Genomic DNA, 17,837 nt, shown 5'->3' with positions numbered 1-17,837 from the left:
CAAAACAAAACAAAAAACACCCAAAAAAACAAAACACACAAAAAAAACCCCAAACTTGCTCATATTTTGGCTTCTTTCTCTAAGATAACTTGAAAGAGGTGAAATTACTAAGTCAAGTATTTGACTCTATCTATCTATATATATATATATATATCTACATTTATCTATCTATCTATCAATTATCTATCTTCCTGCTTATCTGTGTTTCAATCATTTGTTTTGTTTCCCTTACTATACTAACTATGGGGGCAGTTGCTATTTTAATTATGCAGCAAATATCCGTATGGAAAACATCTGTAGTTGGGCAGATGAATGAGTCGAAAACAAACATTTATTGGGTACCTATTCTCCTTTTTCAGGAAGCTAAAAGTGATTTAAATCTAAGTTTTAGGGTTTATGTGAAATCTAAATCAGATAATCTAATCAAGTACATATTTAGGCCAGAAATATAGTGGTTCCTTTATATTTGATGGTAATTATCAGTATCTAATGAAAAGAAAAGACTAATATTTAGAAGTAAGAAAAGCCCATTGACATCCAATGGGAAAATACAGAAGTTCAAATGATGTGGGATTCTCTAGAAATTTGTGGATTTTCCCCTTTATGCTTTTCCTTTGAAGGAATGTCATGAGTGGAGTTTTAATGACCATCCACATTCCTCATTATTTTCCTGCGGGATCTGGAGAGCTTCTGGAGGTGTCTGCACGTTCTGTATGAAATAGTGTTTTGAAAATATTTCTCTGGAGAATTTAAAAACAAGAACAGCTCAGATTCCACTGCTTTTAGACCTATCCCGGTGCTCCTCATTTCACACATTTATACTCAAACATGTACAAAATCCTTGCTGCCACATTTTTCTTTCTGCCTGGAGAACAGCTGTAAAGATATTAATTGTGCTTCAGTTATAAATGGATTGCCAAAAGGGACAGAACGGGTTGTGTATCTCATCAGCATGCCCTGTCTGGTATAAATAATGAGATAGGAACTTGGTAAATTGGAAATTTGTGATAAAAACGAGATGTGATATTATAAAGTCCCACCAGTTCCTTCTTTGAACACATTGATTTTTAAGGCATTCTGCGGGACTGCTAAATCAATGATTGTCTGTCACAAAATGTTGGTTAAAAGGGCTCTATTACTGGGGTCAACTACAAATTAGCCCACAGGGTAAACACAAAGGTAGTATAAATGTTAAAAAGAAAAAACAAAGTCACAGATGTTGTAAAATAGAGTTGGAAAGGCAGAGCTATAAGAAAATGGATATGCTTATTTCTCCCATTCCACCTAAGAGTCTTAACTATGGTAAATAGGAAGACTTGAAGAGAGGAAATATAACTGAATTGAATGAGTTACTTTATCACTTTAGTTATTTTTGAAGCACGTTGAGATTTTCTTTGATGTGTCTCCAAATTCTTTGTGTTTGTCTTTCAAATCTAGTAATTTTCACATGCACCTTATGTGAGCACCTAGCAAAGCTACTATTTCCCAGCACGATACCGTGATTAAAATTTAAACAAACCAAAGAACATATTGATATGTCCAAATGTGTCATACAAATAAATTGATGCATTTTGACTTGTTTCTTAAATAAAACCCCATTTTGGAAGAGGCCTTTCTTTAATGTGATAAGAATTTGGGGATAGAATTTAAAAATCCATAACTCTACACAGACATGTATAATGTTTATTTCTTATGGTAAGGTCAGTATATTCTGAAATCACAACATACCCTTGAAGTTGAGCTACCTGTCATGTCATATCATCAGGAGAGGTTGCATTTCCATACCTCCAGTCTGCCTTTCACCTTTCCCTAGGAGCCAGTCTCCTCTGCACACATACACTACTCCTTAAACATACCTAAATTATAGCCTGTGCAGTGATGTTTCTTTCTGTGACTCTCCCATTAGGCTGTGAGCCCTCGTCAAAGACCATGGAAGATCTGTATTGATTTTTGAAATCCCAGGGGCCAGGCATGGTTTGATGGTGTCCAATAATCAATAAACATCAATAGATTGAGAAGAAGGAACTAAGGAAGGGAGAATAAAGAGAAAGAAAGATACAAACAAAAAGATGAAAAATTAATTTAGTTTCCACCTAGTATTTTGTTGAACTATTAAAGGTATGGTCCACATTAAATTCAGCTTCACATCTTCAGCGCTAGAAGCATAGAAGCATAATCCGTTTCTCTCCATCTCACCCTCCTCCCTCTTTGTTCTTCTTTCCATCCTCTCAATTTAAAAAACACTCAAGATGTTGGCAGATCCTTAATCATTTTTTTGTGAACTCAATGCTTAGTCTTTCACATATTCTTTTGTTTTTGCCAAGATTTTAATTAAGGCAGGTAGAATTTTCAATACATTTTTTACCCCCAACTCTCTGCAGGCATACATGTATCAAGGTCTCACTACATTCTTCTAGTATTTTTGTTTCCATGCTACAGTCTGCTTACTTCACGCGACCACATTTAACTTCTTCATGTACAACTGTAGAAATCTCTTTATTTTTTCCCTCATACATCTTTAAGATGAGCTGCGGGAAAGATAACAGGCTCTTCACTGTCATCCAGAAATTCCTGCCTCCAGGAACGAGCTGATAGCACCAGAGCTACAAAGGATGGGGTTGGGAATTGACCTGGGTTGACCTGATTTCAAGTCTGATTATTAATTTTCTTCAAGGTGAAGTTTTCTTGCCAAGGCTGGTTATTTGTAAGGGATTACATGTATGTGAATTTCTTATGTGTATGGTCAGGTTTCAGACACATGGCTAACCTTGACTATATTTGGTAAGGTGCTGGAATTTCATTGTTGAGTTCTCTTGGTTTGGGGAAAGAAGAAAAATGAGTTAGAAAAGTATCTGTTGGGGGCGCCTGGGTGGCACAGCGGTTAGGCGTTTGCCTTTGGCTCAGGGCGTGATCCCGGCGTTGTAAGATCGAGCCCCACATCAGGCTCCTCTGCTATGAGCCTGCTTCTTCCTCTCCCACTCACCCTGCTTGTGTTCCCTCTCTCGCTGGCTGTCTCTATCTCTGTCGAATAAATAAATAAAATCTTAAAAAAAAAAAAAAAAGAATAGTATCTCTTGGGGCGCCTGAGTAGCGCAGTCGTTAAGCGTCTGCCTTCGGCTCAGGGCGTGATCCCGGCGTTATGGAATCGAGCCCCACATCGGGCTCCTCCGCTATGAGCCTGCTTCTTCCTCTCCCTCTCCCCTTTTGTGTTCCCCTTCTCACTGGCTGTCTCTCTGTCACATAAATAAATAAAATCTTTAAAAAAAAAAAAAAAAGAATAGTATCTCTTCACTTACTGACTATATGCCTTAACATGTATTTAGCTTTGTTGAGTGTCATTTCCCTCACTTTTGAGTGTCTTGGAGACAACATTATCGGCTTAATAGGCTTAATATCTGGAGTGTGAGTAAGGGAAGGTAAAGGACACTGCATAGTAAGTGTGTAGCACGTAGTTGGAGATAATTAGTCTCATGGCCCTGTCCCAACTGTCCCAACTGGAATTTGAAAATAGGACCGTGATAGCTCTAGTTCTTTTAGATTGAAAGTCAATGTGTTTATAAGAAGTAAAATTTAATTTAAAATATACTAGTATATAAGAAACACTTAATCTCAGGAAATAAACTGAGGGTTGCTGGAGGGGAGGGGAGGGGGGGTTGGGGGATGGGGTAACCAGGTGATGGACATTGGGGAGGGTATGTGTTGTGGTGAGCGTGGTGTGTTGTATAAGACTGATGAATCACAGACCTGTACTCCTTAAAACAAATAATACATTATATGTTAATAATAATAAAAAGAGGAAAAGAAAATTAAATCAATAGAAGCTGATAAAATGTTTGATAAAATTCAACAGCTTGGGGCACCTGGGTGGCTCAGTTGGTTAAGCATCTGCCTTTGGCTTGGTCATGATTCCTGGGTCCTGGGATTGAGCCCCTCATCGGGCTCCCTGCTCAGTGGAGAGCCTGCTTCTTCCTCTCCCTCTGCTACTGCCCCTGCTTGTGATCTCTTTCTCTCTCTCTGCCAAATAAATAAATAAAATCTTTAAAAAATGTATGTGTATAGACACACACACACACACACACACACACACACTAATACCAGAATATAGATACTGTATGCCTCCCCCCCTTTTTTTAATATAATAAAAGAAGTGTCAGTTTTGGGTCAGGTAGAATTGGACTTGAATGACCACTTCTGAAATTGTAACCTGGACCCTGGTAGTAAAAAACAGTGATATTCTGTGTCTTAGTCATTCAGGGCTGTTATAACAAATTACTGCAGACTGGGTAATAACTAGCATTTATTTCTCACAGTTCTGGAGGCTGGGAAGTCCAAGATCACGGGGCAGCAGATCCAGTATCTGGTGAGAACCTGCTTCCTAGTTTGCACGTGGCTGCCTTCTTGCCATGTCTTCACATAGTGGAGAGCAGAGAGAAAGAGAGAGAGATTGAGAGAGAGAGAGAGAGGAGCAAGCTCTTTTGTCTCTTATAAGGACACTAATCCTATTATGAAGGGCTGCCATCATGACCTAATTACCTCCCAAAAGTCCCATCCCCTAATACTATGCCATTAGGAATTAGGATTTCAACATATAAATTTGGGAGGAACACAAAAACGCAGTCCTTAGTACCCTGTGGTGATTTTTTTCCCCCATAGGGACTAAAGAACTTCTCTATTTAACAGTAGTGGAACATCGAGCAATGAGTGGCTGAGGTTCAAGAAATGCTTTCTTTATTCATTTCCTACAGTTGGAGTAGAATTTCCTTAAACACATTCTGGCAAGATAGGCAGAAAGTCCTTGTTTTTAGTGAATCATAGGAAAACCCAGAAAGATTTACTCATAAGAGAGAAAGGTCTACCAGACTTCAAGCTCCATAAGCAGGGGAGGAGAGGTTAGTCTTCCTCCACCTTCTTCCATCCTGTCCCCTCACCATCATCCCATCCCTGGCCATAGCTACTGTTTGTTCCTGTCAAATGATTTTGTTGATTCATGCTTGAATTGAATCTCCTAGCCCAGTTCTTTGCCAGAACGTTGCTTGCCCTGCGTGGAGTGTGATAAGCTAGTCTTTGATGCCTGATTTTCAGACTTAGACTCTTACAGATTCACCTTCATGGATGTGACTGTAGCCTTCCTCGATGCAGGATTGTTAAACCCAAAGAGGCTTCACTTTGTCACCCATGGAACTTAACATCATTGCCCTTCTTCCTAGTCCCTGATAAAGACGCTTTCCACCTTCTTACCCCTCAAATCAAGTCTTCAGGTCATCAGTTCTTCTACAAAAAATTTTCATGAGCTCATATAAAGGTTTGATATCATACTAGATTTTGTTTACAGCCACAGATGTGGGCCCATCTTTAGGAAGACAAGACCATGACTTCCCTCCTAAGAGGAGGAAAAATCCCTACTGTTTCTTTTCTAATAAATTTAAAATACAAAAATAAGACAAAAAAATTGAAACAACAAATCATTCCAAATATCAACGGATCAACCTACTCTTAATCTTTGAATGTGTCTTCCTAAAGAAAATAACCATTCATTCAATTAGTCATTTATCTATTTGACAAATATTTATATCACTTTCTGAGATGCTGGAGAGAACAATAAAAACATTAGGCCATGTTCTCTGCACTTGAAGATCTAAAATTTAGAAGCATTGTAGCAGTTACGAAGGCTGGGAACCTCCATAACTGGTTTTGAATATAGGTTTTATCCCTTTCTGTTTGAATGGAGATCATCTTAACAGATGCTCAAAAGCTTGTTGCAAAGATTAAAAGAATAAATATTTTAGACTAGGCACTGTTCTTAGTGCTTGTACCACTAGGATAATGTAGAGGTATGCCTCTGATATGAATAAAGGATGAGGCCGCATTACAAAGGAATGGGTTAATTCTGGAGAGGAGGATTAGATGGGAAAGTTGAGAGAATAAGAAAAAATATTGTTTTCAAGAAGCTTCCCGTCTGCAATGAAAAAATCCATACCTACTGCAATTTATATATGAAAGGAAAAGCTGTCCCCAGAGACAGTCAAATGAAGTATTTTTAGAGTTCAGAAGAGGAAACAATTCAGCTTAGGGACAATTAATTCTTGAACGTGGGTGTGAATGAGTTAGGCAGATGTGTTGGGGAATCATAGGAATGTACTTGCTTGAGCTTGGAGAGAAAAAAAACATCATTGGGAAGATTAGAAACCTTTGGTGTAAAAGAATGTATAAACCCTTTTCCAACTTTCTGTTTTCCTGAAATAAGCTCCAAACTTATGAACCTCCTTCTTGGGGGGGGGGGGGGTAGGTCCTGATTTGCAACCCTACCTCTGAATTTTGACTCAGGGTCATCTTTGTTCTTAAATGTAATCTCAATATCAGTGTCGCTTCCTCCCAGAAACCTTACTTTCTCTATTTAGCTGCCCCTTCCCGTGTTGCTCGCTATCAGTCTGTCCCCCACAGCACATTATCACATCTTTTGTTACTCATCCCGTCATTTTCTGGCCTCCCACTGGTCTGCCCTTCAAGAAAGCAAGAATCTTCTAACTGTAAAGTCTCTTGGGTGCCTAAAAGAAGGCTTGGCACATAGTAGAAGCTCAATAAAAATATACCGTGATAACCAAGGGCCCAAATAGGAAATAAACCCAACTCACCTCCATTTTAACTATAGACATCATGGATGGTGGCACGTATAGGACAGCAGATTTTGGGTGACTTAGTGAATACTTCCTAAAAAATCTTCTTAAAGCCAAAGGTCTCTAATGATTGCCCAGTTAAGCTTGTTTTTGTCTAAGACTTTGCCTTCCCAATAGCTCAATGGCTCAGTGGTGTTTCACTTGGCTAGGTATGAAATTTGATAAGAGAGTTACTCATTTTGTCTTTCAGTTAGGGGAAAAAAAAGTAATCATGTGAGGAGATGGATGTCTTAATTAATTTGATTGCAGTAATCATTTCACAATGTCTATGTATATCAAACCATCACCTTGTAGACCACTTTAAATACATCACAATTTTTTTTGTCAGTTATATGTCAGCAAAGGTGGAGGGGGTGGAAAGGAAGGGATTGTCGTCACAATCACACTGCTGCCATTTTTTAAAATCCTGGCTTTTAACTAGAGAATTAAGCTCATTCTAGAAGAATAAAAAATGAACAGCCACTGGAGTGGTTATAATGTTATTCTCATGCTCTTAAGCTCAAATTCATCCTTCATCAAACATACAGAAAGTAGCATGCCAGAGAGAGCCAGAAGTGCAGCTCAACACAATATCCCCCAACCCAGGGAGTACTGGCTGTTTATCCACATGGAACCGAATCAGAATATGAAGTGGGTGATATTCCCATTTCTTATATTAGGAAACTGAGTCTAATAGGTGTAAAAAAAAAAAACAACCTTTCTGTGTAAGAGTGACACGTCATTAATGTAGAGTATGATCTCAGTCTGATAATAAGAGGATGTGAACAAAACTTCTGACATTGTAAGCATTGCATATACCTATTTTCCACTACATCATGCCGATGACTTCTGGAAATAAATTTCACGAAGGTCTGCAGTTTCCTGCAGTACAGTGAAACCATGTGAAAACATGCTAAAATGAACTTCAAACACTCTTGGGACAGAAACTTCGACTCCTGCACATTCCTGTGCCCTCCACGCCTAACTTGGAGCTCAGCCCACAGAACCTACTATGCAAATAGCCTTTGTGTGAGTGAATAAATGAGTTCATATAATAAAGTACAATGAAGGAAGCTTTCTCTTACCACAGTCCTGACACATTGTAGAAGGCACCCGCAGAGCCACTGGTAACTTAATTTTGCAAGGTCAGGAGGGAGATAGCTGCTGGTCTAAAGCATGAGCGATGCTAGTTTACTTCTTAGGTATTTACAGGATTTCATTCCATAGGTGACGGATTAGCGAAGGCTTGATCGCTGGGAATAGGCCGCCTAAGAAATGAAAATATACTTTTTTGGGTCCCATTGTATTATGAGTCATTCCGATTCCGAAAGAGTGTATTTATGCACACAGAACTGTAAAACAGACAGCTTATTAGTTTTCACAACCAGGCTTCCAGTCGTCCTCATTATCTGTTTGCAAAAGCAGTGGGTAGGCCACCGTCCTGGCGCTGTTAGTGAGAAATGCAGAAGGTACTTTTCTCCTGTGCATAGTAAACATGGCTGAGATTTTACAGTTACACATTTTCATACAATATTTTTCACTTCTCTCACCCGCTGCACATTACAGATGTTCCCTGGAATGATGCATGGGTGAATAGAAGACATCTGTGTGCTTGAACACATTTTCTGAAGTGTTTAATTGTTCCAGAAAGTTTCGGGCTCATTTTATAAACACAATGTTAAGTGTGTATGGATGTTTCATTAAGTTACAAAACTGTTTATACCTCTAAATGCTCCAGAATAAAATATGGAAATGTAATTTTATTTCCCCAGTTTATGTCCCGAATCATAGAGCCAGAGAAATGACAGGATGCATTTCGGTGCTGTCCATCCGCCTGACTGCAGTTAAGAATCTGTCCCTGTTCCCATAATAAATTCAATTTGGAGCATGTAGAATTTGGCAGCAACATTTTACTACAGGCTGAGAGTTGGCACATGAGAAGGACACCCAGTGAGCAATGGTTACGCCTTTGCAAAAGATGGTGGAGGGGGAAGAGATTGTTTAGGATTTCATTGTGTGGTATACGTCGTAAAGGCTGGTTTCGAAACGAAATGGCAAACCCAACAAGCCCTCGCTTCCTGTTTTAATTGGCTTTTATAAATTGCAAGATTGAGCACCAAAAAAAGAAGAGTTTCATTGTCTATTATCACCCTGACCATAACTTCCCTAGTTAAGCAATAGTTGTTCAGAGCAGAAGTTCTTAGAAGGAAGTAAAATCCTGTCTTCCTGCTTACAGATGGTATATCTCACTGTTCCCCTCAGAGCTTGGTTAAGAAAGAATTCTCCAGCTATAGGGCTAAAAAACACCAAGCCATACATTTTACTGACCCATGTTTAATCTTCCTCATCCTCCAAAGATCCCCTAAGTTGTCCCTTGGAGGTTTGGCTATTTGGCGTGTGTCTTCTATAATTAAATAGCAAAACTGAACAAAGAAAATACCAATAGGGTTTAGGCCATCTTTGCACAGGGAGGATTTGCTTGAGGCCCTTCAGGAGGCAGTAATGTCTGTGGTGTCAGTTGGAGAGATGTAAAGAAAACTGCACTGGCTGCCTGCATTTATTCTCAGCTTTTCCATAAGCATATCAGGTCTGTGTTCTGTTGTTACTTGGGTGGGGCTGGAGGGACAAACAAACAAAAAACCTCTAATAGTTTCATGCCAGTCATGTGCAGAGGTATCCCAGAGCGTTTCCATAAAAGTAAAAAATAATGGAGTTGGCGTGACACATTTAAAACATCCGGGGCCAGATGCTTCAGCTTCTAGTAAGCGATAATTTAAACGTCAACAAGTTAGGCAGGCCTTAAGAAATTATTGCTCTGCTATTCAACAACAACCAAAAAAAGGTTGTCATGGCAACACCTGTGCGCCCCCCCACCCCACTACCTCTTGCATTGCCTAGGACTTAGGAGAATGAGCAAGGAGGTTGAGGGAAGATGGGCTGAGGGTTTAGTTTTATTAAAATAGCAAATGCCTGCTGCATCATTGCTGTGACCCGTTGGGCCTATGATCTTTGGAATGTGTGAAAGTTTAAGGAAGACATTTTTGGATGATAATGCCAGACACTCTGTCCTCGGATGGCGCATACTAAACTCAGATCAGGAAAGCCAGAAGGTCAAATCAAAAGTTTAAAGATGGTAGCAGGAGGCCAAGAACACTCGCCTTTCTGAACTTGAGTTATTGCAAAGGTTCTGCTGCTTTATTTTCCCACCTGCTAACAGAATGCTTATTCTCCGAAAATGTATTGCAAATGACTCTTTGCAAATGGGGTTTGTGTTCTTCTCATCATAAGAGTTTTAGCTTTTCCAGTGTGCACATTTTCACGCTGCACCAAACCTTTGTTTTCCTGCTCAGGGTGTCAACACCAGCATTTTTCTTTCTGAATAATGTGCAGAATTGGTGTGCTGACTTGCTCATAAAAAACTATAGTCTAGCTAACAGAGCTGCACTACCCAAACCCAACATCTTATTTTCCCGAAGGCCTTTCATCTTAGTTTGTCAGCAAACTGGAACCTCTAACCTGACAGTGTAAAATTTTTGATGGTTAATTTTGCTTGTAGTGTTTGCTGTCATTATAAGGGGAAGATGTGTGGGCCCTGCTGCTAATGGGAGGGAACCTTCAGGTGTGGCAGGAGGCAAATGATACCATGAGCCCTCTGTTAATTAAAGTCCAAGCACACATTGGCAAATCTCACTTAACCAAGAAACTAAACGCAGAAAAATGGGCTTATTAAAAGCAGAATTCACCTTGGAATTGACGTATTCATACTTGAATTGATACTAGCGGGATGCGTTGTGGTGACAGGGATCATTTTTGTTGACAACAGCTGGAAATACAACAGCTATATTATTATAATTAGGATCAGCATCAAGTTGGATCATAATAGGGGCTTTCTTGGAGAAATGGCACAGTGTCAAATTTATAGTCACTAGCTAAATGAGTCTCTTGTATCCTCAACAAAGGGACAAAAACAGTTCCAAATGAAAACACAAACAGAGAATCCTGTTGTTATATTTCCTGGGTATTACGCAGGGTCCTATTTATCACACACCAACACTTGCCGCTTTGAAGAAACATTATCCTGCAAGGTTTACACTTTTCAATTTGCCTCTGTGGTCTGCATTCTGCATGCATTTCCATGGAGAAGCCTACACCGCAGCTTGACTAGAAATCTTTTCTGCTGCAAGATTAACCTCAAAGCATCCATTTTTCCCCCTCTGGGTAATCACTTGACAAATGCATCCACAAAACCTCTACACACATCTATTCCAGGGTACAGGTGCATCAACAGTCTTGAATCACTATTAGGAGAAATATTGTCCTTGACGGGAAGTAGTGCTGCCTTTTCATTTCCAGATGTCTAAAGTTGAAGGATGCGGATTTCCCGGGAAGCCAGGCATCGGGCAGAAATATCATGGATGAGGATGTGGGTAAAAGCTTGCCTTAGCTGCGTTGTCCGGCAGAATAGTTCATCTTGGCCAGAGTGTGGGATTTGCATGGGCTGAGAGAGATGGCATTCATTTGAATGCCACCTTTTCAAATCACATGGAGAAACTTGTGCTGAGGACGTGCACAGTGCCTGGCCTTGTGCTTGCTACACCAAAACCCATTTTATTTTTGAGCCCGCAGCAGTCGTATACCACAGACGAAGCTGATGTGAGATGAACTAGATGGGAGAAAGTGAGACTGTGTGTGTTCTAAGTTACTTTCTTATTAAGGATGCGAACGTATTGTTTCATTTTGTAATGTCTTTTCATGTTTTCCCCTCAAATGTAGGGAAATCTACTACTATGAAAATAATTAGGCAAAGCTACACTTGTAAACCACAACATCCACCACCACTTGAAATGATAAAAGACTAGTTTGCTATTCAGTCTCTCACATACACACATGATGTACATATAATAACAGTGACCGTAAGCTCTCAGAAATACTGAATGTCGATGACTGTTCGTTACTTTTTGCATAACTTTATTTAATTATCTCAACAAACCTAGGAGGTGGCGCTTACTGTCACCTTCCTTTTTACAGATCAGGAAACCAAAGCTTAGGAAAAGTTTTGTTACTTTAGCCAAGGACACAGGACTTGTAGATATTGAAGATGGATTTACACAAGAGTCCCAGGATTGCCTGGGTGGCTCAGGCGGTCAAGCATCCGACTTTTGATTGGGGCTCAGGTCGTGATTAGGGTCGTGGGTGGGATCGAGCCCCGTGTTGGGCTCTGTGCTCAGTGCGGTGTCTGCTTGTCCCTCTCCCTCTGCTGCCCCCTCGTAAATAAAATAATGAAAGAAAGAAAGAAAGAAAGCAAGAAAGAAAGAAAGAAAGAAAGTCTTTAAAAAAATAATACAAGTGTCCTAGTTCAAGACAGTATGACTCCAAACATACCTTCTTAGTCACTCATTTCCATCTCATTTGATTCTTACACAGAACTTTGAGGTGTGCAAAATAAAAAATGGTCTACTTTGCATGTGTAAAAATAAAACTGAATCACAGAGCATGGAAATGATGGAAATTTGGCCCATTACTCCTGCCTCAGTGTTTGGTAATGTGATAACACAAGAATATATCATCAAGTTTTCATCACCAATGACAATAGGATCATCATCAGTCTTGTAATAGTGAGCTCCCCAGGAATAACCCCAACTTCCATTTAAGGAGAAATAATCTCCGTGGCTATTTATGCAGTATGAATAGTGTAAAAAAAATACTTCCTATGTAAACAAATCGGAAAAATTCTTCAAAGTAATCACGATAGAAAGTAATGTTTCTGTGCAGAGGAGTGAAGTTAAATTTTAACAATGTCTGGTATCCACTACGGTCATTCTGAACTACGGCTTTACCTAAAAGTTGCCTGAGAAGATTTTTAAAAATACTTCACCAGCATCCCTGTATTGCCACACCATAGATCTGAAAGGTACCCCAAAGGTTTGAATATTTTCCTAGCTAGATTCTAAAATGTAGGCAGAGTTGGTACTCCTCGGCTTACACGTGGTCATTTATGTGCTAAACCTCTATTTGGTTTAACTCTCACAATAATTCTGCTATGTGTTGCAGATTCGAAGTTTGAGGCTAAGGCAGGTTAAATGATTTGCCCAAAGAGCTGGGTAATTGTTTCAGCGTAGGTTGGAAGTACTCCATCTGCAAAACCATGACCCACACGTTACTCTGCCCAAACGCACCCATGACACACATACGTGCAGTGATTCTGTCATTGTTCAGAAATCTGATTGATTTATTTATTTTTTTCTCTGTGATTTCTATGTGAAAGCGTTTCTCAATGTAAGAGTCACCCGCTAGCAGGTAATTTTAGTGATGATAGGAACCTCTGTTTGTTCACCTCTTTGCTTCCAGTGTCTAGGCAATGACTAGAAGGGAATGCTCGCCCTCATTCGCTTAACATCATGCATGACTTTATTTTTCTGATAACGTGTTATCTCATAATGGGGGAAAGACATTTCTCCTAAAAAAATTAAACATGCAAGGCAACTCAGTAAAGCAAAACAGTTGTTTCATGGTCTTCTGCATGGAAGAGTTCACCCTTTCTCGTCAGTCTCTGAACTACGAGCCCTCAGGAACTCCTGAGTCTTTTTCTTGCTATTCATTCTTTTTTTCTTTAACTTTTTCTGAACTAATCGTAGACTTAGAGAAAAGTTGCAAAAAGAGTTCTATATACTCCTCACCCAGGTTACTGTCATTTGAACATCTTATGGAAACTTAATGCATGGATGAAAACAAGAAAACAAGCATTGAGATCCATATTTATTGTTCATGCTTTTCACCCCCCAACCAGACTACTGCTGTAACATCGAAACAATCTGATCTCCTGATCTTCAGTGTCTCTGCCTCCAATTAAATCTGGGGGCAATGACAGAGGAGAGGCCCACAGCATGGGTTTGGTCTCTCACTGAAATATCGTCTCTGTTTCCTACGGGATAAGCCGACACTCCCCACCTTGGCATTCAAATGACGCCGGCATTTGGTGCTCCGCCTGACATCTCCAAAGTTAGCTTGATGATTGATTTTTCCAGTCATTCTCTCCTCTTAAAATTTATTTATTTCCCTTTCTTCCTCTTACCTGGAAGATTTTCTTCCAGTTCTTCTCCATCCCACATGGTATTCGGATAACTCCAAATATTATACTTCCTTGTGTGCATCTTTACCAGCTAGTTGATGAGTTACTTGTGAGAGCAAGTCTTATTATTTTTCTTTGACATTGTTCCCAGTGTCTGGTGGAATGTGGAATGTATTATATAACCAACATTAGGTGCTTTTTCTTTCTTTCTTTTTTTTTCTTTCTAACTGTAGCTTTTGTAGAACCTCTGAATCATCCTTCTGAGTAGAAATCTCCAATTTTACAGGACTATCAACTGTTCAACAAACGTTATTACTACATTTTCCTGTACAGTGACCATAATTCAAACCCTTAAAAGTATTTTGATTGGCACAAACTTGCAAAAGCTCTATCCTATTTCAGTAAACAGGGAGGTCTGGGCTCACCCTCACCCCCACCCCCACCTCCATGCCCTTCAGGTTGAAAACACTCTTCTGCCATGCTGCTTGAGCGTTGATTGTTGGCATCTCAGGGCTAATGATCATCCAGCTGAAGAGGGCTGCCTGGCCCAAGACCAAGGCTCCATTCTCACATGGATTCCTACATCCAATAACTGGTCAGTACTGGAGTCCAAAAGTCTGGCCCCATTTCCTCAGTAACCATCCCAGTGGTAGATTGTCTGGTGGAGTCTGTGAGTGCATCCTTCTGCCCAACATTGACCTGTTCTCTCCCCCACAGATATCAACTGAAGAAAACTCCCCAGTAAAAATTCTGCAAGAAATCTCTCTCTGCATCTACTTGCTAGGGAACTCATCTCTGACTTGCCTACCAATTCTCATTAAACCATCGGGTTATTCATATACCCATTCATTCAGCTATCAATGTGTTTGATAATAACTGGATGAAGGACACTGACTCTGTCGTCACAGACCTTGAAGCCCGTTACCACACCAAACATCTCCAGTTTCTCCCAGTTTCAACAGTTCCCAGAATTGCACAGTCTCTCAGACTACTTTGCCTTTACTCATGCTTGACTTATTGCTTGGAATTCCTTCCCTGCCCTTCTCCTGGTTAAACTCTACCTGTCTTTAATAGTGTAACTCAAATGCAGCGTCTCTCAGGAAGCAGTCCCTGACCCCCGCCCCCTCCCCCACTCTGTGGAGTAAGTGAGACATCCCAAACGTGGTGCTATTGCGTTCAGCTGAATTTCTATATGCATGCGTGTCTGTCCCCTCCTCTAACCTTCCAGCACCAAACTGGACACTTCTTAAATGTAGATTTTATCTTCGCATATATACTTCCCATCAGGCAAGCTGTATGTGCTCAGTTGCTGAATGAATGAGTGAATAGCAAATAGAAAATGAACCTAAAAAAAAAAAAAGTTTGATTCTGTTATCCATAAGGCCTAATAACCGAAACATACTGATTAATAGGTGGTTCCAATCTAATTTTATATTCAGGGGAATTAGATGAAATGGATAAAATACTCCTCTGATATTTTTGTGCAGCTTTTCTCAGCGGCCATTTTTTTCAGGTATATTCAGTTGTACTTCTGCAAAACTTAAATGCTACATATTATTAACCTGGTGTTTCATGTTCCTTTGATATGTTTCCTTTTCGTATTCTCCAAGCCCACATGAATCTGATAGGTATCTTGAAAATGAAAACTACAAAGGATTCTTAAGTAATATAGATTCTAAAAGGGTTATCTTTATAATAGTACTCCAGCCTAGCAGTACTCTTCCTTTAAAAGACTTGGGTATTTTTGAAGTTATGACAGAGTAGTTTATCTCCATATTTTTGAAGAGATTTCTTTTTTCTTTATTCCCACACATGGATTTCTGTATGATATGCTTGGCAAAATTTAGCTCTTGGCAAAGAATAATGTGTTAATTATTATCTTTTTCTCTCCCTCTTTTTCTTTTTTTTTCTTTCTTCTTCTTTTTTTTTTTAGGTACGTCTGTCACTAATGTAACAGCTACTGATGCTGATGACCCAGTTTATGGAAACAGTGCAAAGTTGGTTTATAGTATCTTGGAAGGGCAGCCTTATTTTTCCATTGAGCCTGAGACAGGTTTGTGGCCTAAATTTTGAATTCTATTTACCATGTTATTGCTCCAGGGAAACAATGTTCTTGGGATTTGGATTACGACATGTTATGGTTAAGTCCTTCACTGCCTGTATCAATAATATTTGAGTGTTATTTCTGTGCAGTGTGCGGTACATGGCAAGCCCAACAATCATTCTGATACTGATTAAAATAAATTGCAGACCCTTTGGAGAATATCACCTGTTTAACAGATGGCCTGGCACCATTTTTCATCCTGGGGGGAAAATGTGCTTACACATCAGGCACACGGAAATATCAGATTTAAGAATAAAGTCAGTGGCTTATTGGCTGTGTGATGCTTATCAAGTAACATTTATAAATCTTTTTAAGTTTTGACTCCCCTGTCTGTAAATGGGGTATGGGATCTACTTACTGGTGTTATGATAAAGATCAGTCAAGTAATGAACATCAACTATATGGTGCATGACGTGTGGTAATCATCCAATGGATGGAAAGCACTAGATTTGCTGTTAGATTCCTTATTTATAAATCAGGATCCTGATGTCTATCCACTGGAGTTCTTTATGAAGATAGTAGTAGTAGTAGTAGTCGTAATAGTAGTAGTAATATTGCCAATATTAAACCCAGCCAATATCCCGAATCTGGGGGTACGGACTTTAGAAATCATTAAGTTATTTTAAAAAAACAAAACTTTTTTTTTTAATGATTAGGAAAGTAATTTTATAAAATGATGGTTTTTGCAAGTGAAGATATATCTTCATCTTAATTTTAACAATGTATTAAGACAGTAAAGCCACTTTTTCAGACTTTTTATAATCCTGTGGGAGTTTCGGTAGTGCATATAAAAAATATTACAAATAACATCATCTTTTGTGTGAATTTTTATTTTGTATCTTGTGGTTTGGTCTGCAGATTTCCAAATTGAAAAATTCCTATTACAGCTACATACACATATAATATAATTTCTTAACTTCATGAGTTTTCAATATTATTGAGATAAATTTCCAAGTCTTACCATTAAGTCAATTATTAATTAAATTAAAATTTTAAAGCCTCTCTTTGCTTTTTTTTTTTAATTCAAAGAGTAAAATCCTCATGCATTTAAAAGTGAGAAGAAATACATTTATATATAAATAGGTCATGGCTTAAAATTGAATTTAGATTTAGGAACAGGAAAGAACACTTCTAAAACACATTAATTAGGAGCATAATTACATATTCTTCTTCAGCGAAGAAGGAAGACCATCATAAACTTCATCTCATTTGGGCTCCTTGATAACCCTCGGGGAAGTGGCAGAGAAGGTAGTCAGCTGAAAGAGAGAGAGAGAGCGAAGTCTGGAGATGTCCTTTTGGCCAAAGTCACAGTGACAGAGTTGGAAACAGAACTGGGGCTTATACCCAGGTCCTTAATTTCAAAGCCATATTTGAACTTCACTTTCCCCAGATAATAACTATGATATAGGGGCTTCTGTAAAACAGAAATTACTGATTGCTTAAGTGAAGTTGAATCATTTTCTCCTTTGCTCTTTGCTTATTTGTTCACTCAGATCTTTTTGTTCACCAGCAAAAATTAATTCAGCATTCACTGTGTGCCAGGCATTGAATTAAATATAAGGAGAAAAATTCACAAAGGTTAATGTCAGCCTGCAAGTATCTCACATCCCATTTTGGAAGACAGATTTTTGCTTTCAACATAAACACATGGAAGCATGGTGATACCATTTAAATAATTTATATATCAAGAATAAATTGCTATGAAGTATAGATAATAAAACCCCCCTACTATGTCAGAGGATTTGGTCTCATTGACATATATTGCCATTTGCTTAATCAAATGTCAGCAACATTTAATATTTGCATTTTCACCCAGCATAATGAGTGTCTGTCTCAACATACATTTATTTTAACTTTATCATTTCTAATTTGAAAACTACAAAGTTATCTGGTTTATATTTTAGAAGGTGTATTTTCATACTATTGTGGGAAATGTAATGGGGAGAAATGATACTAGTAATTGTTTAACAAATATTGGCTGAGTGAAGTCGTGATTTTTAATAAAAGCAGA

The 17,837-nt window shown here is 38.9% G+C and overlaps 1 protein-coding gene across 3 annotated transcripts in view; it reads left to right on the top strand.

Annotated features, from left to right (window-relative positions):
- CDH8 (cadherin 8) overlaps positions 1-17,837 on the top strand; it is a 354,935-nt gene that overhangs the window by 141,282 nt on the left and 195,816 nt on the right. For 2 of the 3 annotated variants that reach the window (XM_087870474.1, XM_045806927.2), the window contains exon 5: positions 15,656-15,775. The exons of the other annotated variant lie outside the window; for it this stretch is intronic. In XM_087870474.1, the coding sequence (XP_087726600.1) occupies positions 15,656-15,775 (120 nt within the window). The remainder of the gene's footprint in view (positions 1-15,655; positions 15,776-17,837) is intronic. 3 annotated transcript variants of the gene reach the window in all.

This window comes from Ursus americanus, chromosome 21 (genome assembly GCF_024610735.1).
Source record: "Ursus americanus isolate L20-20 chromosome 21, mUrsAme1.1.p, whole genome shotgun sequence".
NCBI classification, from domain to species: Eukaryota; Metazoa; Chordata; class Mammalia; order Carnivora; family Ursidae; genus Ursus; species Ursus americanus.
The sequence above is the reverse complement of the archived record's forward strand: the minus strand, read 5'-3'. Positions and strand labels throughout refer to the sequence as shown.